The sequence below is a fragment of the Anomalospiza imberbis genome, chromosome 3, assembly GCF_031753505.1.
Source record: "Anomalospiza imberbis isolate Cuckoo-Finch-1a 21T00152 chromosome 3, ASM3175350v1, whole genome shotgun sequence".
Taxonomy (NCBI): domain Eukaryota; kingdom Metazoa; phylum Chordata; class Aves; order Passeriformes; family Viduidae; genus Anomalospiza; species Anomalospiza imberbis.
This window is the reverse complement of record NC_089683.1, coordinates 55967680-55991088: the sequence shown is the minus strand read 5'-3', so window position 1 is coordinate 55991088 and position 23409 is coordinate 55967680. Positions and strand designations below refer to the sequence as shown.

Below are 23409 nucleotides of genomic sequence, written 5' to 3'. Positions count from 1 at the left end.
GCACAACTTTCCTCTCCCTGAGAGGTTTCCAAGGGTGTCATACAATGAGCCGCTGAGGAGTTTATTAAGCCCTTTCCTATTTCTGATGACAAAGCAAGAATTTGGACAAGCAGAAGATGAAGTTGTATGGACTGTTGCAGCATCCTCAGAATAGCCCCATCATTTCAATACACAAGAACCATGAACCCTGCTTTTGAGAGAGGATTCCCTGAAGGGATTGCAAAAACCAACCAGATCTTCACCTCAGTGACTGGTGGTCACAAGTGACTAGACCAAGTTCAGTAAATGAAATGTGAAGTTTTGTAATAAAAGGAAATTTCAAATGATGCAAATTACAGAAACATTCAGAATAGAGAAGCAGAGAGGTGATGAATGCCCAGTGCAACAAATTACACTTATCTCTAACAGCAGCAGTATTTACTGACTCTGGGACAGATGTGCTGTAGTAGAAAAGTCAAATTAATTTATAAGTAATTCACATCAATGATCTCACCCCAAAAGCTACTACAGATGGTATCTTAATGAGACCCATCCCTCTCTGAGCTGGAAAAGATTGCTCTTCATACACCAATATGTCTTACTTACACCTTGATGCTGGCCAAAGCAAACAAGACCCACCTGTCCACAGTGTTTCTAACCACACGGAAAGAAAAACAACTTCATAATAGATTTTATTGATGCAAGACTTCAGATGAAGGTAGAAAAATACTCCATTTAAACAAATATGATCCAAACCTTGCAGCTACCTAAAGTAAAACTGGTAAAAATTGTGGGGAAACAGTAAAATCTAACGTACTTTATTTTGCATATTGAATTAAAGTAAGGAGGCCTTGGGAAAAATAGAGAAACAAAATCTTAATAATCTGGAGTTTTAAAGAGAGAAGAACTCTTCAGTCATGTCCTTACACATATATTTAAGTCATCATGACCTCAAGTTATGCATTAAATAATGTGGTACACCGAGGTACAGTCAGAGGTTGTGCGACTTGCAGACCAAGTAATTTGAAACTAAATGTTTATGAACAACTCATGTTATCATGAGTGAATTACTGACAGTATGGGACAGCATTCCTAGGTACATTGAATCAGTGCAGTTACACTAAGTGATAGAGAGAATGACAATGACCTAAATTTGAACTGCAGAATTTCTAATTAACCAACAATTAAATTATAACCCCACTTCATCCAGACGGTGTTTGCAATGCCACTGCCCACCACCAGGGCAACAAAGCTAAAAGAGAGAAATAATTTGCATAGGTCAGTAAAGAGAGCAGCAGTTATTATAAGGTTTACCACAGTTAATACAGGAATGCTTCTCTGTGGCTTGTGATGGACCATGTGATGTCATGGAGCCCCAACAGAGAAGTAATAATAGTAAAAATTCCAAAGTTTAACCTTTTAACACTGTAGACAAACACCACCTGAAGCCACAGATGAGCATGACAACATTACCAAGTGCTGTCTGTCTATGAGTGAGACACAGCTGACTGGTGAAACAGAAACTTTGCATATTGACAACAGAATGTTACTTTCTCTTTCAGTCTGCAAAAAAAAATAGCAGCTGTGAAAGTATTAAAATATTTCTTGTAGCCACTCATTACTATAAAGTTTCAAGGGAAATAATCCATTTTCTGTTCAGATATTCTCATGGCAGCAGATAATTTCTACAAAAAATATGTACAATATAGGAAATGCATTGTAACTGCATGATTTTGACTCTGTCTATCCATCCTCATTTGCTGCTTCTAATGTTGAAGTTAACTGATGAACTCATAGCCTGGGACCTGCGATACTGTCAGGATGCAAGATTAACAAGGAGTATACAAAGCAAGGATAGATTTTAATGTCAAATGAATAGTCAATCTTTAGGAAATCCTCTTTCAGAAAAATGGGAGAATGAATATTTGCATACAGTTGGTATGCAATGTACCAGCTTATGTACTTCAAAACATAATAACATAAAACTAAAAAAATAATTTGAATACCTTTGAGATAGTCTTCAAGAGCAAGTGATGACTTTTGTAACAGCAATTTGGAACATTTACTTCTAAATGAAAATTAGGAGTATGAGACGCACTTGAACTTATCAAAGTTAAATACAAGGAAACATTAAGGTCAGTTTTTTATAAGCAGGTTATTTTTCTATTTTGCAATTCACCTTGATGTGTTTTCCAGCCATCTGAGATTGATTTTTGTATACTGAAAAAGGTCTATTCAGTTCAAGTTTTAGGGCTTTATAAGGAAAAATAATTGTGGGTGGGAGAGAGGGGTGGTTCAGGCAAGACTTTCTTGTCAAACTTAGGGATGAGTTTGAAAAAATCTAACCTTTATTCTGCAACATATATGAAATTCTTAGACAAAATAAAGTATTGTCAGACAGTTTTCATTAAGTTGAGCAAAGAAAGTACAGTGAACTCTAGGCCTATGCCATTGCCATGTTACTTACAGACTCTTTAGGATACACTTTCCCATGCTTTTTAGAGACCTTTCTAAGTTTTCCATATAGGATTTATTCCTGTGCTACCTAAGTGCTGCCATATAATATCTAAAACTCTCCCTTCCTTTCATTTTGTCTCCACTAGGAGAAAATCTTGACTTAATGCTCTGTTCACCGAGGTCCAATAAAGTTGGACATTTTGGATGGACATTGCATTCAGTTTGCATCTACTGATTGTGCATCTGCAGAAACAGAGCTGTTCTACATTTAGCTTTGAACTCAAACAGTCATGCTCTGGGGTTTTTTTCAGTTCCCTCTGCATGGAAAGTCTCACACAACTTGACTGGGCTTAGTTGTGGTTGGAAGTCATCAACTCTGTCCTGAAAAGTTCAGAGATAGTGACTGATATAGTTCTCATTCTGACAAAAGTTAGGCACACTGATCTTGTGAAATTCTCAGTACCTTAATTTATCACCCAACTGACAAAGTGTACAAAAATTGATCTAAAAAAAGTACAAACCTTAATTTTCTTCCCATCCCCTTCTTGTTAAGACGTTGTCCTCTCCAGTTTTCTCAGAGGGGTTCTTATGCCAAGTTGGCCGCAATAACTACCATAAACAAATGGTGAAAACACATTGTAATTCATTCATGGGAAGATTTTTTTAAAAGAAGAATTATTCTTGTCTAAGAAGAAATCAAACATATCTGACACTGATTTACAGGAGGGAAGAGCAAACTGTAAAAACATGGCCATTAATAAATAACGAGGTACTTCCTGGTAGCTAGGCTGAAAGACAGAAAGCTTTTGGCAGGTGTGAGTAAAAAAATATGTGTGGTCTTTTCATAACTGGTGTAAATTAGCTGTACCTTAAGAGTATCAGATGGCTGTATGTATGAGGATTGTGTATATATAAAAGCTTAAGTTTAATCAATCATCATAACCTAGCAACAGGCTTAAACATTTATTTTGTTCAAGAGTTTATGAGACTATCTTTAATGTTACACTAGGCCTTTTAGTTGTTTATTCGTGTTAACATTAACCTCTGTTTGCAGGAATCCTTCCAAGCTCAGCATTAGACTAATCAAAAACAGAAACCTCTTGTACCTGAGGGTTGTGTTACACTTAATGTAACCACTCTTTTATTTTGCCAAGGGAGACTTACAGTGCCAGTTGTTTTCTGCTGAGCTTTTCTTATAGATTATTGTCCCTTCTGGCACCAAGGATGTGACCTGTATTCCTCCCTGATTTGCCAAGGCTCATCATTAGACCTTGATGACTTACAAACTTTTGCAAGTAGAAGGGAGAATTGCAGATAAGAACAAAATGGACTACAGGGAGTAAAAAAGGGAGGGAGGAGAAGAGAGAGGTGCTTTCTCTTCACCAGTCCTCACCTGCATGAACAAAAACATATGCAAGATGGTAGAGGAACATTTAAACAGCTGAACTTCCTGTTCCCTCTAAGTGTCTTGTGTATTGGCAGGAGCTAGCTAGTCAGTAAGAACTTGATAACAACTCATAAATCAAGTTCAAATCAACTTCAGTACACCCTTACCTCTTCTTCAGTGACCTGGTATTCAACTGATATAGGGCACCTACTGAAAGGATAAATAAAGCTTTTCTGGTGAAAAAATGGGCTGCCCAGGCATGTCTTCCTGAGCAAAGGATCAGCAAGAGAAGGTACAGCCTCTGGCACTGGTAATTTCTGCACTAGTTGTGTTGCTGTTCTGCAGTGCCATGACACCACTGATGTTCACGTACAGCATCACTGCTTCCTACAGCAAGTAATGACTGCAGAAGCAAAAGATGGCCCTAGCAGATTGCCCCCTTAAAAATGGCCCACAGTGCATTAGCACTGGCATCTGCAGCCTGTTGGGCTTGCAAATGGACTATTAGAAACAGATGCAATATTTCTGGGAAAATAGCATGTGTCTACTGTAGTCAAATCCAGCATTTGTGAAAGGAACAGAGAACAGTCCATGAGAAGGCAAGTTAGAGGACACCATTTATTGACATATAAGTTTTTATTAGCAATTTTAGCTCTCAGTGGCTTCCAGTAGAATAGTCACACTTCCAGACCAGAATGTGACATTTCAAGACTTCCATTTCACCATGAGCTGTCCTTCTTGTTCAGCCTTACGTCCTTTGTGCCCCCTTGCCAGTGCCATACTTTCTTAAGTCCCAAGCTTATCTCAGCCCCAAACAACCAGGGGAGCCTGAGCCCTATAGGTCCTGCTACAGGCTCAGAGAAACCTCTGGGAAGCAGGAGCTGAATGGCCTGGCTCTCCAATGCAGCCCATTAACTGACACACACAAACTGACCCACAGTGGGTCAATTCTTTTCTCTGGGGTTACTTTTTTTCCTGGAAGGATGCTCCTTCTTTGGTTCCACAGCCATACTAACACTATTGTTAGAGGATGGGGGATGCTGTCATTGAGCTGCAGGTATAGTTCTCTGGTATGGTAAAAGTATATAAATAGGAAAACAACAGCTCTTAAGTCCCTGCTACAAAGTATATCTTATAAACACCTGAGCATCATAAATAAACAGCTAGCAAATTTTTTCATTAGAAGGAAACAATATCTTTTAATCAGTCTTGTTGTCAGACACTGTCAAAATATTGTGCTTAGAGCTTTTGGAAAAATCCACTCTGGGATAGAGAAATCAAATTTTTAAAGATAACTGAAAATGTTAAAGTTTGTCAACATTACACAAAATGGAAAGGTGTACGTGAAATATTGGGCAATGTTAAAAACAGTTCAGTGCTATTAACTCCATCTGCTCCTTGACCACAATAAACATTTCCTTCACTCCGCATGCTTCTTTTCTTGAAAGAAGCCTGGCTTTAGCTTACTTCAAATTGATTCATCTTTGCATATGCTAGTGGCTTGTGTCAGAATAGATTTATTTCATGTTTATCTTTTCTGGATATTTAAGATCTATGTCATCCTGTTGATGAGATTTTCCCAGCAGGCTGTGAACCAGTCAGACCAAGCATGTAGCCACTTAGTGGAAGAATTGGTGTGGGATGAGTCAGTCCCACGCTGTATCTGCAGCCCGCACCGATTGGTGATGAGGAAGTGATTCCTGTGCTGTATCATCCCCGAGTCATGCAGTCTGGAATACGGTGAGCTGCTGATTTGCTAGTCTGGGATATAATTTTCTTTCAAAGATCAATCTCCTACGGTTAGCACTGAAGATAATGGTTGTTTTTCTGCACAGTTCTTTCTGTAGTGAACATCAATAGCACCAACAGCAGTAAGTATGATTTAAAGTATGATTTAAAAAGTCATTCATTCCCAATGGCTGAAAGAGAAACATAGCTAGGGGGCAATGCTCTTTTCACACATAGCTATGAATTCAGAGTAAGTCTCTTTCCTTTCTGTGAAGTTACCAAAGGGCCATAAGGATGCAGAATGGGATTGTACCTTTTCACTGTTCAGTGCCTCCCTCCTCTGTGTTTGCCTTCATTTTGGAGGTGGTGTTCAGAAGCCAGCAAATATCAACAAAGCAGTTACAGTCAGTAACTGCAGTTTTTTCCTGTTGGACTGGTGGGTGCAGAGAAGCACTGGCAAGACACGAGGGACCTGCCCTGCTGCACCTCTGCTCTGTGCAGCAGCTGCAAGGATTCACTTGCCCTGCTGGAGTGAGAGGCAAGGGGCTGCTCCTGCCCTCGGGAGCCCTGAGAGAAGCTTTTGCTGCAGAATGAAGGCAATGGACCGCATTATGGCATTACTTACTGAGACTACCAAATATGTAGAATCCCTCACCCTGTGCAGAGATAGTTTCTTGGCTTTGGATGGATATGTTTTGCTTTGCTATTAAAACATTATTTTCTTGGAATCTCTTACTCCTCTGTGCATTTCAGAGATTTGCATTTATGTTGGAATTTGGATTTATAGTCCTTATCCTAAGCACGATACTTGCAGAGAGAGCACAAACATTGCATTACTCTGTATAAACAGCTGGCTTTACTTGGCAAGGAAAAGTGATGTTTTCCACTGAAAACTAGGAATAGAAACCATGGGAAAAGGTCTACAGCTCAATCATCTATTCTACAATTTCCTCTAGTACAAATCTGGGCTAATTTCAGACTGTCTTCAGTGGAATTGCATCAGGTTTGCAGAAGTAGCATCCAGATAAGTAGTTGCCAGATCTTCTTGTTCAACACTGATAAAGAAATAATTATTTTGTATTAATAGCTTATTGGGAATTTTGGCATTTCCCCCTAGATTTCAAGTATATGAATGGAAACTGAGGAAGATTTTTTTAATATTGTGCTCTTTTTTTCTTTTTTTTTCTCTTTTTTTCCCTTTTCTTTTTTTTTTTCTTTTATTTTCCTTTTTTGTTTTCCTTTTCTTTTTTTTTTTTTTCCTGAGAACTGCATAAAAGGTCAGTGGAATTATACACTTTCAAAACACCTCTTCAGCTATAGGGTCACCTTACAGCCTCCAGTATTTATGAATCCATGGTTCTCCAAGCAGAGAAACAGTTTTAAAAATTAACTGTGTGAAAATGAGAAACTTTCTGCTGATTGACCAAACAGTACCCACAGAAATGCAAGCTAAATGAATCACAGTAGAAACCAATGCTTTCCTGACATTTTTTTTCACAGTAACTGTTCTCATTCTCAAGTCCTTTTCTGTTCTTTCCCACTTCTAGTGTCTCTTCCACAGTTTTGTGTAAGAAGGACATGATAACTTTTCAACACATTTTTCGAATAGTTTTTATGATGGAAAAAGTGCTATTTCCATTCCCTTCTGTGCTGTTTTCCATTTTAATTACTTTATGTTTTAAAGACAAACAAGGAGAGTAGATGACCCACAGTATTCTAGACACTGTGACATCTCTCTTTTTTGGTTTTCCAAAACTCTGAAAATTACTTATTGCAGAAATATAATTTTCTTTAGGAAAAAAACCACAGCAACATTTTTGTAGAAAAGTTTTTACTTTGAATTTTGGTGTATAACTGCTTTACTATACTACAGATTCACAAGACTGCTAAACACTGACAATTTGTAAGTGCTTTGCGTTTTCACAAAACCAGAGTTTGGCATATTTCTCTTTGATATTTTAAGAAGCAAGTCTGAGAATATTTTCATGGCATAAATATTTGGAATATTTTTCCCACATCAGCATTAAGGCACAAGAAAATGCCTGTTAGAAGCGTCTGCACCAACAGAGTGAAAGCTTGTTACCACAGCATTACTTCTCACTCTAAATTAGTTGACAATTTGGCCTGCCTAATTATCTTGATATATCAAAACCTTCTGCTTTACTTTCATTTCAGCCAACACACCATTAAATGTCATCGTTCCCATGCTCACAGCTCCCCCTAGATCTGTGGTTCACTCCTTTCCGACGTGTGTGGGTCTTGCAGTTCAGTTTTATTGCAAGCCAGGAGATGGAGGGAAGTGCTCTCTCACCAGACACGCAGCCTGGGCACAGGAGGAGGCACAGCAAAACCCACACTCCATGGCTGGCTGCTGCCTGCCCCTCTGCCCCACTTGCTCAGGGCAGGGGAAGACTCCCCAGCCCCAGGGGTTCCCCCAGCGGTTTGCAGGTTGTTGCCAGGCAGCTGCTTCTGGAACAAACACTTGAAGCAGAGTTGCCATTCCAGAAAATGCCCTCGAGTTTTGGCCCTGTTGTTAATCAAGGGAGAGAGCATGGAGTGTGGTAGGAGAGCCCTGTGTGTATGCATGGCCTTGGACTGAGTGCCTGTAACAAGCTGGCTGCCAGACTTCTCTATAACAATGAGTTGTACATGGTTGACATGGGTTTATTCCCCAAAATTTTACCTTCTTATAAAATGTATATGTGTCAAGACAGTAGTTACCAAGGCCTAAACCTTCACTCCTCAAAGAGAAGTGCCTGGCTCCAAGGAAGCACACGGCATCTCAGAAGGGTGAAGGCCTCTTTCACAGACCAGTATTTGGGACCTTATATGTCTTTTTCACTTTTCTCTAGCTCTGAAGAATTGGACCTGACTCCTCTCTTCAACATATCCTCTTAACACTCTCCAGTGGTTTCTCTCTCAGCCTGATCGTTGTTTCTGCACTTTTTTAGTTGTCAAACTCTCTTGTTATAGCAAAGAGAACCTTGTAGTTCAAAACTCCAGTCTGCATAAGAGAGCAGACTCAAAAAAACAAAACAAAACAAAACAAAAAAAAAAAAAAAAAAAAAAAAAACCAAAAAAACCCCAAAAAAACCCAAAAAAAAGACCCCCACAAAAACACCACCAAAACCAGAGTTATATGCACTTATTGCTAACCCAGGCCATCAGAAGAATTTGCAAGAAGTAGTATCTTTACCCACCTTGTTGCATATGCCCTCAAGGCACCCAGCTTAGCTGGGCTTTAGCTGATGGTCATCACAATAACGCTTTCATACATTCAGCAGTATCACTACTTTAAAAGGCTGCATGGTCCTTTGTGGAGCAAAAAATTGATGCTTCTCATCTGTGACTCTGGTATGGCCAATAATAGGTGTTTACTTAAAAGACTCTTTCAACAGTTGTAGGTGTTAACTGGTGAGCTGATAGATTCAACCTGTTTGTTCAGTAATCATAACTAGGCTGGTAGATACACAATGTGTCACTCTGTCTACATAACACCTTTCCAAGGAAATCTTACATGCTGCTGTAACCAACCTATACTTATGTATTTTGCTATATTTTAAAAGCTTACAGGAGGTAGACTACATGGTGTCTTTTGCTCTTTCCTTAGGTAATACTGGGTCGCTCACAATATGACTGTAGCATTTAATCAAACATGTAAACGCACTTTGAATCAATTCAATTTACCTATAAATAAGGCCCATTAAACAAGTATGAGTGCTACAGCCACAATTTTGTCCTCTATGTGGGTGACAAATCAAGCAGTTTGAGCTACTGTTCACATCAACAGCTGCTACTGAATCAAACGGCCCAGAATGCTGTTCATCACACCAGCATCCCCCAGTAACACAGGGGGGTTTTGGGACGCTACTCCAGCTGTGGATTAAAAGCCTGTTCTCTCAAAATTTGTGTTACCCAGAACTGTAATGGTGGTGAAGAGGATCAACTGCCCTCTGAGATGATCTTTAAAAGCAAGAAGTGTCACTCAACCAGCAGAAAACAAATGAGCGTCAAGAACAGACTTCTACCCAGCATGAAGTGACAAAGGTAAGAGAAGAGGTTTTTTAGAGTATGCGTCTTTGTATTTCCATTTTATTACATTTTAACTTTTTTGACAATATATGGAAGGAAAACATTCTGCTTTCTTCTTGAAAACTTCTTCAGAGTTCAGCTCACTTGAACAGTTTGCCACATGCATTTTGATTTATTTAGTTTCCATGTAATGCAAAGCCACGCACTTGATCTCAGTTTTCTCCATCCTTTGGCTGGAGTTTCTACTTTCTTTTATTAAAAAAAAAAATTAAAAAGTTCCCTGATTTTTTTTTTTGTTTAAGAAAACCTGTTTTCAGGGCAGATCATATTTCTTTAGGCTAAACAGTTTATCTATCAGAAAACACAGCACAGTTATCGATCTTCTAAATCTTAAAGGAAAACTAGAGATAGCATATTAATTATTTTTGATTGGCTTCATAGAGTGTTTTGCCACAATCATTTAATGTAATTTATTTATACTTTTATACAGAACAAGTGAAGTTCAAAATCTATGTGACACATTTACAATTTTATTGGGCTTAAAACCTTTATAACGATGTCCAGTAGATACAGTTATATTGGTGTTTAATTCTTTCTACTGTGAAAATTGAAAATTTGAGTTAATAAATATTCATCTGGCCTTGGGTGTAAATGTGCTGAAAGAAGGAATGACAGGCAGGAAAAGAAACATGAAGAGACTGACAAAAATGGAAGGAAAAGGTATATGAAGTGATAATTAAAATGAAGTGAAAAAGAGCAGAGATGGTGTTAAATATTAGTAGGCAGAAAAAAGGGGAAGTGAAAAGCACCCCAAACAGTACATAAATATACTCACACTCCATATGTTCTCTACTCCTGAGAGAGACTTTGGGTAAGCCTTGTCCCTGGTACTTGGGTGCCACTGCCTAGCCCTACTTGCAAAATCCCTCTGTGTAACACAGAATGTTTGCTAGTTGTAGCTGTCAAGGTTTTGCTAGCTGTAGTTTTTTGTCTATGTTCATTCAGTTTCCAGTGCCATGGTGTGCTTATAATAACATTTGGTTTAATATGGGAAAGAAATTATTTTTTTGTGTTCTAACCAGAATAACCAGAGGCCAATAAATCCCAAAGCAAGTGGGTTAGATCAGTACTGGCTTAATTGCCATGTCAGTATTTTTCTGACAACCATTTTACACCATAATGATAGTGTTACTGAACAACATATGCTAATGATCTCTATTTTTTCACAACAACACTATCTTTCTGCTATTTAAAAGAAAAACAGATTTTTCAGAAATAAATATTGCTTGCCAAGTGCTTAAGTACTTTTTAAAAAAGTTTTCATAAAAAGAGTGACTTGCAAAAGGGACATGCTACTACCTACACAAGAGGACAGTGGTGTTTGTGTCCTTGGATGCAAACTAAACCTTTGTTCTGAAAACGCTTCTCTCCATGTTTGTGCCTTAGCTAAAAAACAGACTAATATAATCAATACTCATAGTAATGCTAAACTCCTAGTACTGAAAAAAACTAGAGCTTGACAGAAAAAAAATTTGCTTATACAGCAGATAATGTTTTAGATTAGTCAGATTCTTCCATTTTATTTTGTCAGCAAAAGGGCAGAAAAGTTTTTTTCTTTTCTTAGAACTTTTCCTTGCATTTCTATTTACAGCTAGAGCCTGCAAGGATTTTCCAGTAAAACTTGATCTGTCCAGTCATCACTATCAGGGCAGGGCTGGAGGAGAGGTCACTCATGGACTCCTCGGTTTTAGCCTTCTGTTTTAGACTTGTAGGTTTTAGACTTCTGTATCCAAAAAGAAGTTGAGGGAGCTTCAGAATTTAAAATTACTGATTTTCAAGAGCAAAGTGGAGATACAGGACTCCAGCCAATATTGATGAAGAAGACTAGGGCTGAAAACGGAAACAGGAAATATTGAAAAGGGCTTCTCATCTGCCCACTGGACAAGGCACTGCCCAGTGCAGGCCTCTCAGAGTCATTGCTGTCCTGGTGTGAGAACAGCCCATTATGCAATTTATTTCACCAAAGGAGATTCTCATTTCCAGGGAAGATGATAAAAGTGTCATTCTGATAAATGTAATTACAAAATACTTTCATCCTTCATAAATAATGAGATGTGAATTTCTTACACATCCAAACAAATGAAGATGTTTACAATGCCCTTTTATTTTCCTCTCTGCAGCTCTTCCCATCTAGAAAATCGAAAATCAATTGTAAACATACTTCAGAATTAGGAAAAACAGTACCTGTGCTGCATACCTACGTGGATTTGAGACCCCAGTAAGGATGCAATTGTGCTGTGAATCCGTAAATGGCTCTTGCATAAGGAGCAGCTGGTCGAACAGCATCCGTATTTCCATGTACATCTTCATGGTTTGCATTATTCTGGCCACAGTGGTTGGAAATCTGACAGTTATCATCTCAATAACACATTTCAAGCAGCTCCACACACCTACAAATTTCCTGATACTTTCAATGGCTACAGTAGACTTCCTGCTGGGATTCTTCATCATGCCTTGCAGTATGGTGCGGTCTGTTGAGCACTGCTGGTATTTTGGGGAGTTCTTCTGCAAGATCCACACGAGCATGGACATTATGCTGAGCACAGCTTCTATCTTCCATCTTTCCTTCATATCCATCGACCGTTACTATGCTGTGTGTGACCCTTTAAGATACAAATCAAAGATAAATACTTTTGTCATTGTAGTCATGGTGTGTATAAGCTGGATGGTCCCTGCTGCTTTTGCTTTTGGGATGATCTTTCTAGACCTAAACTTGAGAGGGGCAGAAAATATTTACAATCATGTCCACTGTGCAGGAGGATGCTTTCTCATTTTTAGTGAAACTTCAGGTATTGTGGCCTCTATAGTGTCTTTTTACATCCCTGGATTTGTTATGCTGTGCATCTATAGGAAAATATACTCTGTAGCCAGGAAGCAGGCAAGATCCATCAATGCAATTAGCAGAAAAAAAATGCAATTTGAAATGAAGCACCACATTTCATTCTGCAGAGAAAGGAAAGCTGCTAAGACTTTAGGTATCATAATGGGAGTGTTTCTCATCTGCTGGACTCCATTCTTCTTCTTTACAGCTACCAATCCACTTATGAATTACGTGATACCTCCTGTTCTCATTGATGCTTTGGTTTGGTTTGGCTATTTAAATTCTACACTTAACCCAATTGTTTATGCATTTTTTTACATGTGGTTTCGCAGGGCATTGAAGATTATTCTGTTTGGAAAAGTTTTTCAACAAGACTCTTCCAGGACTCATTTGTTTTCAGACTAATATGCTTTAAATGGTTGGATTCATGGCTTTGAACTTTTGCCTGGAGGCTGAACTCCCATATGTAAGAGCTGTGAAGGAAGGAAATTCCTTCCAAAATTTGTTTACCTATTTACCAAATGTAGTTCAAGCAGATAAGCAACCATTGTGCTTTACATATTCTTTCATTTCAGACTGGGTTTTGTATGTGGTGTTTTGATTATATCTATTTATTTGCAATGCACAGAAGAACAAGACTTCCATTTAAAAAATCTTATTGCAGTTTATATCCCTCATCTTCATAATTAAAAAAAACCATTCTGACACAACAGATTAATTTCTTGAACAAGGTGTATTTATATTACAATATTTGTGTTCATTTGTGTTCTCTAGAAAGAGCAGAGAAACCTTTTGCTTTGGATTTCTTGGCATCTTTAGCTAATAACCCAAAGTCTTCTAAGTTTTGTCCTTCCCCTTCCATATGTGTGCAGAGCTCAAAACAGGGCAACAGCCAGCCATACCCACACACTCCATGGAGAGAAGGTGAGACAGAGAAAGGTTGTGCTGCTCTTTCTGTTTCCATTTCAACTAGTACTTGTCACTTATGAGTTTGTCACTTAAAGGCTTTGCTGCTTAATGAGATCAAAAGTGTGTTTAACAAGATCAAAGACAAGACAAAATATGAAGTATGAAGTGAAAAGCAATTGCAAAAAAAGCTTCATTGCACCTGAGAATGCCAGAAAATTATGTTTATCTAATGAATGCTTAGATGTGAAAAATTTGCTACGTTGCATCTTAGAGAACTTTTTTTTAGCTTGGACGTGTTGTTATTTTGTCTCATGGCAATGCTGCAAGAGTTTTCGAGGAAAGCATATAGAGAATTGTGAAGAATGCCTCTGGTTGAACTCAGCTGAATTATGAAGGAACATTGCTGGGAGTGGGCAGGAAATCATCAGTATCTGAGAAGAGACCATGGAGAGAAATTGATGACTCCATACTAAAGTAAGAGCTATACTCAGCAGTATGTCCTCCATTCGTGTTCCTCGTAAAAGTGCATCACATCTGTATCTTGTCTTTGTTTTCTCTACTTTGTAGAGTACTGAAGCACTATGCTGAAAAGCTTAAAAGCTGAATGATGATACATTTCAGCAGGGCAATGTGTCAGGATCTGAAATTGTGTATATTACTGTGTCATTGCCATCTTGTAAAGTTTGCCCTCCTAGAAATGACATAAAAAGGAACAATGAAACGTACACCACATCAGCACTTCTACTGTGGATCCTTGCTAATGACAATATGACTAACACTTAATCTCACAAAAATAAAGCAAGATAAAATTAAAAAAAATCTCTTTCTGATAAATAATGGATAATTATTTTCTTCCTCCATCTCCAGTGAGTCTGGCCCTGCTGTAGTTAATATTCTCACCCTCAGTGTTACTTCTGAAATAAAATGTGTGATCACTTGGACACTTTGATCTTACTTGAAGTAACAATTTCAGAAGTGCTGCCAGGTGATACCTCCTTTTGTCTGGTCATAATTTAGATTGAAGGAAAGATAGACCCTCTATGACAAATGCAATCTAAGGCATTTTAAAGTATATTTAGTAAGATCGGCACATATTAATGTAGTCCCTTCAGGAAGTTAATGAAGTTTTTTCTTTCCCTTTATTCCTTATGGCCCTATCTCCCCAAAAATCTGGAAATATTACTGTGTTTCGAGATAATTCCAGACCTACCAGAGTTTACAGTTGGTAATTTTCTTTTCATAATTTGTTGTGGCATCTCTCAGGCATTGTTTTCTGGTTGCAGGAGGAATTTGTGAATGAGTAGGATCCCAGCTTGCTTGCAGGACAGACTGTAATTCAAATAGGGCATGTCCCTGCAGACAGTGCCTGGATCCTACTGCAAAGCTAATTCTTATAAACCCATAGAAACCACACTCCAGTAGTTAGAAAAATTGCTGATAAAGACAGTCTAATAGGTAGAGCAAAAGCCATGTATGCAAGTAAAGCAAATTAAGGAATTCATCACTACTTCCCACCCACAAAGCAGACCTTCAGCCATTTTGAGGAAAGCAGGGCTACACCTTGTGTAATGGTTACTTGGAGAAAAAAATCACTGTAACTCCCAACATCCCAGTTCCTCCTTCTTCCTGCAAGGTTTTTATTGCTGAGCACATCATACGGTGTGGAGTATCTCTCTGGTCAGCGGGGTTCAGATGTTCCTTCCCAAACCATTGTGCACCCCCAGGCTACTACACGAGAAGGCCTTAATACTGTGTAAGCACTGCTCAGTCTTAGCTTAAATGGGGATTATGTGTGTGTTATCAACACTGCTTTCATCACAAATCCAAAACACAAAACCACATAAACTACTAAAAAGAAAATTAACCCTTTCCTAGCCAAAACCAGTAGAGAGGGCATCCAAATATTGTGGCTGCATAAGACCACCATATACTATTTAGTGTAAGTGGAAATAGTAAAGGAAATTTTCAATGTACAGATGAGAAACTCTCTGGGCAAGCCAGTCTAACCAAGGTGTAACCAATATTTATTCTCTGCAGAAGAAGGAGTTTCCACATACAGATTGCTGGTGAGCTTCACCTACTCCTAGAAGTCTTCCTTGTTGTTAATAGGTTTATTAACAAGAAGGTCTTCCTTGTTGTTAATAAATTAAAATAAAAGCCAGCTTTGTGCATGGCCCAACTCAGAAAGTTTCAGAAGTAGCTTTTTCCTCTGGTGTCCTATTACCTAAAGGTGGCACCCAAAAGATCCTCCTTGCCTTCTATTTACAGAGAGCCTTGTCTGGCACAGGGATTGTAATGAAGTACCAGGTTACTTTCTCTCATTAGCTCTAATCACAGACTGCGTAAGGCTATTTCCCAGTGTGTGGGTGATATGCAAATGAAATGTGTTAATGAGGCCACAGGGACTCTATTTGAACCCAAGACATGAATAAATTAGGAAAGCATAAGAAAAATGCCTGATGCTGTTGTCCAATCAGATGATGAGTTAGGTCTGGTGAAGCAGAATATACGTTACTGCAATCTCAAAGAACCATAATGCAAATTAAGTGCAAAGGGTGTTGTCAAATTCCTTATCGACACATTTAATTAGTGACTTTGTTAAATACTTTCCAGATGGCTACCTTTTGCAAAACAAATTATTCCCCTGTGGATGATTTTAAATATTTTAACTTCCCCCAAAAACTTGTGCAAAGCAATTATTCCAGAAAGGCTCTGTTTCACTAGTAAACTTACATCTGTTCCTTTTGTCACCAGAAAGGACCATTTGCAATGTCACCTTCTTTCCACACTTTGTACAAAACTGACAGCAACTTTCAGAGTCCTGATCTGCTGCCTGTATCCTGCCTTAATGCCTCACGCTTTGATGTAGCAGCTCATGCATGGTGGTGTCACCTGTGTCCAAATCTCATGGTCCCTCAGATACCAGAGGCAGCAAGATGGGAAAGGAGGATAGAAAACAGGAGAAACACCAACTGTCCAAGCAGGACCCTTCCAGAAACCTCAAAAAGGAAAGAGTCACTCCAAAATGGAATATTTTAAACTCCTGGATAAAAAAAATACATTAGCACAGTCTTCAAACAGAAAAAAATGAACTGTCAAAATGTGTAACTATTGCAAAGTGTATGGCTTTTCTTAAATCATTAACTCATCTAGGCAGTGCACACTGTGCACTCTCTGTCCTCTACAATGCATTAATATCCATTCAACAAGGGGCAAAATACTGGATGCAAACATTAGACACAGTGTTCTTTGAAATTTTTCTTTCTCTGCAGATTTTCTGATCATCTTCATTTTCTATGATGCTACTTCCACACATTGCACTTGAAGACTTAATTCAGAAAAAGACTGTCTGCTTGTAAGCACTTTTTGACTAATCTGGTTTCATTAGATATTAAAGTTTATTAACTTCTATGATGAAATGACTGCCCTGGTAGACAAAGGAAGAGATGTTGCTATTATCTACCTAGTCTTCAGGCAGGCTTTCAACACTGTCTCTCATAAGATTTACACAAAGAAAATAATGAAGTATGGGCTGAATGAACAGACAGTGAAGTGGATTGGAAACCAGCCAGGCCTAGAGGGTGCTGATCATTGGCATGAAGTCTACTTGAAGGCCAGCAACTAGTGATCTACCCTAAGGGTTAGTGCTAGGTCCAATCCTGTTCAACACCTTCATTCATGATCCGGATGATGGGGTAGAATGTACCCTTTCAACGTCAACAATTCTGTGATTCTATGAAATTCAATTCCCATAATATTTACTGAGTCTTGCACAATGTTACATGGTTTTGCATAACCAGGTACATTTAGTTTCCTACTTTGTAGTGTTTTAATAAGATCTTTTCACCTTCATGCTGCCACTTCAAATACAACTAGCTTCATGGGTAATTGAAAATGTTTCTGTGAAATGATTACGCAACAGCCTTTGTAAAATAAATTAATTTCTTAAGAGACTGGACCCACAAGTAACTTAGACAATGGGAACTTCCACAGCCTGCTGCTAGATGTCTTGACTTCTTATTTCCCATAGGTATAGGAAAAGTCAATTTCCCTAAGCACTGGGTGCTCATAGCATACAGACTAAAAGCTATCTGTCAGCTGGAGAGGGATCACTGAAAAGAGAGTGCATCCCACATCATTTGGACTTCCTCAGTTATCAACAGGAGAAAACAATTATTTGAGAAAACTTGAGCTTGTCTTTTGCCATTGTTGCTTTAGTGAAGCTAGCCCAGAGGAATAAAAGCAGTTAGTAATAAATAATCAAATAGTTCTCTTCAATCGGTATTTAAGCCTAACAAGGACATAATGAGGCACAACATGACTTGTGTCTACCTTGAGTCACCAAAAGAGCTCCCCTATACATAAGGGTAAAGGAATTAATACAGCAGACAAAAATAATGGTGTTGGGAATTCAGACACTTGGCTTGCTTTATCTCTTGTTGATGTAAATCCCTTAATTGCAAACATATATTTAGCACAAAGTATAATGGGAATTAAATGTAATGTCAGCAAAGAAAAATAAATCCCCATCTTTCCTTAATCTGAGCCAGGTTACAGAAGGGATGTGTCTGTTAACACACATTGCAGTTTTGCAGGACAACAACAAAACAGAAAAATGCCTACCTAGAGTATTTATTTATGGTATTATTAAGAAATGCACGGAGGATTAGCCTATAAAACTGGCTGCCCATACCTGTTTTTAATCTTTTTATACAAAATTGCTGTATTTTCTTCATTCCTGGATGATACCTATTGGAAAAAAGATCAGTGGTCTGAGCTGCTTTCCATGTTTGTTTTAAGTGTGTTAAACTGCTGTGGAGAAGAGTATCTGTTTCTGTTTCTAAATTCGCTCTTTGTCCAAAACAAATTATCAGGAAAAGAGGTAGAAGAAATGGGGCCAGTTCTCTCCAGAAAACTGAAAGGAATTTTTTGCCCCTTGAAACTATTCACTAGTGTATTCATTTATAACTACTGCAGCTGGACCACAGTCTGTTACAGGAGATAAACCTCAACCTGTCTCCACACCCTTTTAGTCAGTGGGATTATAATGATAGAAAACAGGTGTATATGTAGGTAAAGGAAAGAATATTGCTTATCATACCAATTTTATGACCAATTTCCATCAGATGCATTCACTTTGTGATACACAGCAGGTGAGTTTAGCAGCATACATAATTTGGTAAGTGTATTTTTGACAACTGATTTGTGACTGTTAAGATGAGCATCTGGGTGAGTAGCTCATTAACTGAAACCTTCGAGAAAGCTGAGGGATACCAGCTCAGATAACATTTCTCCCATAGAAAAAATATTGATATTCTAAGAAACATATAAATCCTATATAATATTTATGGACTGAAGTGACTTGAGAGGTTTCTTTGTCTATGCATGTTTTTCTTCTATCACTTGAAATTTACTATTATTATGATGTATAAAAAATACAGGAACCACCATATTTTACAAAATGCTCCAGATATAAATAAAATGTCTATAATCAAATAATTTAAGTTAATTTAAGAGATAATTAAGTTTTCAAATTAAGTCTTTCAACTGTTTTGTTTTAAATATTAATTCATTTTAATTAATTAATTATTAATTAATTTTAAAATAGCTTCCAGTTACTAAATTTCATGTATTATTTCAGAAGAATAATTGATTGTAGTTGGTTCCTATTTAAAACAAGAGAAAATTTGCTTCTGTATTATTGCATTTCATTTAGTTATGGAGTTCATGCTCTTGACTTACTTTACCTTGTATTCTCATGTTAGGATTTGGAATGTTTTGTAAACTTGTGAAAATTACATCTGCTGATGGAAGTGCACTTCCGAAAGAAAAGTCTCAGAAAGGATTGACTATGCTTTCTCCAAATATATTAAAGGATTTGACTGATTGCTTTGAGTTTGGAAACAGATCCTGTCCTGAGAACCTTAGGTCAGCAGGAATACAAGGGGTAATGTATTTATTCATAACAGCAGTCTTCATTCTCACTGTCTTTGGGAATCTGGCCATAATCATTTCCATCCTGTATTTCAAGCAACTCAATTCTCCAAGAAATTTTCTCATCTTATCCATGGCTGTAACAGATTTTCTTCTGGGCTTTGCCATTACGCCCTACAGTGGTGAGGTCTGTAGAGAACTGCTGGGTTTTTGGGATTATATGCTGCAAGGTTCAATACAGTTTTGATTTGATGCTCAGTTTAGGTTCTATTTTCCATCTTTGTTCCATTGCCATGTATTGGTTTTATGCAATCTGCCACCTTCTGCATTACTCCAGCACCATGACTGCCACAGCCATAAAACAAATCGGCTGTGTGCTGGTCAGTGCCTGCTGCTTTTGCTTTTGGTGTGGTTTTCTCAGAAGCTTATGCTTCTGAAATTGAGGGCTATGAAATGTTGATTAAGTGCTTGGGCTTGTGCCTGATTGTGTTCAACAAACTGTGGGGGGCTTTTTTATTGACAGTCTGTTTATCTGCTCCTGCTTGCCTTATTGACAGGCATTTGTGTTAAAATGTTTACTGTCTCCCAAAGGCTCACATCGAAGTTGAGCCAGGCACACAGGCTCTCAAAAACTAATAAGAAACTTGAGCTTTCTAAGAATAAAGACAGGAAAGTTGGTAAGACTTTTAGTATTGTTATGCTGGGTTTCTTAATATGTTGGTTTCCTTGTTTTTTTGCAATCTTAATTGATTCATTTTTTAAAATTTCCACTTCTTTTCCTCTGTTTGATTCTCTAAACTGGCTTGGATATATAAATTCTTTCTGCAATTCATTAATATATGGATTTTTCTATCCATGGCTTCAGAAAACATTTAAATATATCTTAAAAGACAAAATATTTAGTACACATTTTCGTACAATAAAAATTTTATGTGAAGATCAGTCACAGCAATAGATTCTACAAGTGAGACTATCTCTAGAAATGAAGAAGAAACAGTGGATTGCTGAATATCCATGTTTCAGTATGAATGCAATATGAATTTTATGAGTCAGTCCTGTAGAATTCTTTTTAATTTCAGAAACTATTTACATACAGCCCATAAACTCAGAATTTCACCTAGTCTTGTATTTATGCAGCTAATCTTTCTTAGGGTTCACTCTTAATAACCCTAAACTGAACGTATCCCAGGCTCAATTTGTGAAGGAGACATTAGCAGATATATAGTGTCCTGCTATTCCCAAGCAAATAGAATGGGAGTGTAATTTTGGCTTGAAGTCAATCTTTACCCCTGATTGTTACCCCTGTGTTACCCCTGAAAACAACAGAATCAGGATTTCACCCCTTATCTTCCGTGTGCTTTGTACTTGGGAAGGAGTACTCAGGAACAAGAGCATGGCTCGCACTCAGCTTTGTGCTTGTCTGGTCTTTGTTTAGATGTCAGGCCCCAGATATTATAGAATACGCTTGCTGACATCTCACCGTACCTTCACACTGAACTGGAACCTCTAACTTAAGTCCTTGCCATGATGAATTCCCTGTGAAATCAGAAAGAGGCACTGTCAGCATTCACATCAGTTACATGTTTAAAATAAGCTTAACTGAGTTGTCTTTACTGAATGCAGGCACTGCAGTGGTTTTATTGTGAATTGTACCCCTGACTTACCTTTTGCACTACGTTTACAGTGTATACTCTACCCTTATTAAAGAGTGACTACCAAAAAGCCATCCACGTTTATCCACTTGTTGGCTTATCACATCTGCACTAGCATGCCATGCCAGCAATGGCTGCTTGTTTTGTTTGCTGAAAACTTCTTAATGGATCTGTGATAACATAAACACGTGCTATTTTGGATCTACAAAATTCAAGTTTCATGTCAATCCTGAAACATTTAAGACAGCAAGGATCTGGAAGGTCACAGACTTACACAACCTGAAGTGTTGTGTAAGGCTCTCACCTTTCTCAATAGAAACATAAACCCCAAGGTCTTTAATTTGACACAAGTTCTTTCTTTGTGCACAATTGTCACTAGCTGAACAGCCAGACCAGGGAACAGAGCAGAGCTGGATGCAATAAAGCCTTTTGGCACCTGCAAGGTGGATAATGTGCTGTACCATACCATTGCTCCACATACGCCTAGGGAGACCCCTGGATTAAACACAAGGGCAGCCAGAGAGGTGCTTGGGGAGAGCAAGAAAACTGAACAGCAGGTTGATTGCAGCCAGGGAGTCAGTTCTGGAAAGCTAGATCTCCGACACAGCCTAGATCTGACTTTCAGAGCCTGTGCTGCTGCCTCAGGTTTTTCTAAACTCATCTTAATCTGGTTTTGCTCCTGCAGTGCATTCCTGGGGGCCAGCTCTCTGGGGAAGCAGAGGGCAACCTTGCATACAACACCGTTCACACAACACCTTAGTGGCCAGGGTGACATCTGAGATGTCACCAGGAACTTTCTGGTCCTCCTTTTGGAGCTGAGCCATGTGAGATACGCAGTTTTTGGGGATGATAGGGCCTGTAGTTGTCAGCAATGGGAGGGAGAGGTGAACTCTTGCAGCAGAGATGGTGTTGCAGCCAGCTGTGCCAGATATTGTCTGCATGCAGCTCAACCTGCCTTCTTCAGAGAAATTTGCATGCCAGATTTGTCTCTGTGTTAAAACTAGTCAGTGATAGGTTTTCATTGAAAGCTAACAAATTATATATATTATATCCTCCCAACAGTGAGACCATGAGTCAAATGATGGAGCACAAAAAATTATAACACTAGTCTCAGAGACAACTACGGATACTTTTTTAAGTGTCTTCACAATATTTGCTGCCAGCAGTATTTTCCATGGTACTCAGCTATTTTGCAGAGTTTAAATCCCTTCTGTTAGTTGCACAAGAATGTGTTACATAAATATTAGCTGTCTAAGTCTCTAAAGAAACATTTAGATATTCCTGAAAGCTCTTGTAAGTATTTAGTCATTGTGACACACAATACAATTGGAGACATTTAAGTAATGATAAAATTACTTCATTAACATATAGCATAAATAATTTAGAGTCAACCCAGTACATGACATTTCCTACAGTGACAACTTTTGTCTCAGCACATCTTCAGGGAATAATATTGACCTGTCTGTGAGGTTTCAGTGTGTCATGTCCTTCTGTGTGTCCAATGTGTGCCCCTGGATGTTAAATGAGTATCTACTTAGCTGGTTTTGCTAAACGACTTGCAACCTGTCAGTAGGTCTTTAGTAGTTCTTCTGGCCAAGGGCTCTTGCAGATCTGTCAGATGGTGTAATTTTGCTCTCGAGTGACTTTGTGGAATGTCATGCTTTTCTCCCTGCTGTTAAGCTTGATGCTGGTGCTAAACTTGCTGCTAAAAAATACCCCACTGCTTGGCACAAAACCTAGCACATCAGAATAAAAGGATTTTTTTTTTTTTTCTGTGGACCACACCTGCTGGTACACAGGGGAACATAAGTGTCTGTGTCAGTCTTTTTGTTTTGTTTTGGTGGGTTTTTGGGGGGGTTAGGGTTTTTTTTTCCCTTAAAAACATTATCATGCATTATCTATTTTTCCACACTACACAGTGGACTGTTTTAGCATGAATTCTGGTCTATATCAAATACAGACAATGTTCTTATTCCGCAGGGAAACAGACAGAATGGTTAGGATGTCTTGATTCCAGCAAGAGTTGATATTGCCCTCAGAGGAAGGACAATTCTGGTTTCAGGAGGAAGTTCAAGCTTCCACATCCAGGCGAGGGCCTCAGTCTAGGATCATGTCCGTGGTCCTTTTCCTTTTTGGTACATCCCAGTTTGAACATGCAGGACAGCTAGATGTGGTTAAGAGTATTCCACCCAGGAAATCTGCACTCAGCCTCCCTGTTGCAATGCCTCAAACATCAACATTCAGAGTTCTCTTCAAAGACAGTGATTTTTATTCAGAAAAGGGCTATATTTTTACCCTCAAATTATTTGCAGATCAGGAACTTGCAGGTATTTCTGCAGTGCCTGCTTGTCGTCAGAATAGTTAAACTCTATTTTATTCTTTTAATCTTTTCTGTCACAGCTTAAACATTCAGGAAGGATTTCCTACCCTCTTGTGGAGCCCGTAGGCAA

General features: G+C 38.4%; 2 protein-coding genes across 2 annotated transcripts; both read left to right on the top strand.

The window, feature by feature from the left end:
- Window positions 1-4878: 4878 nt before the first annotated feature.
- On the top strand, window positions 4879-13132 carry TAAR1 (trace amine associated receptor 1). Its single transcript, XM_068184499.1, has 3 exons — window positions 4879-5563; window positions 9471-9598; window positions 11764-13132. Exon 3 carries the CDS (start codon window positions 11868-11870, stop codon window positions 12867-12869), a length of 1002 nt encoding a protein of 333 aa, XP_068040600.1. The 5' UTR covers window positions 4879-5563; window positions 9471-9598; window positions 11764-11867; the 3' UTR covers window positions 12870-13132.
- Window positions 13133-19224: 6092 nt separating this feature from the next.
- Window positions 19225-20313, top strand: TAAR2 (trace amine associated receptor 2). The gene is given in 4 exon segments (XM_068182963.1): window positions 19225-19487; window positions 19489-19674; window positions 19676-19853; window positions 19855-20313. Coding segments are annotated over 4 exon segments (1035 nt in total). The 3' UTR covers window positions 20263-20313.
- Window positions 20314-23409: the final 3096 nt, after the last annotated feature.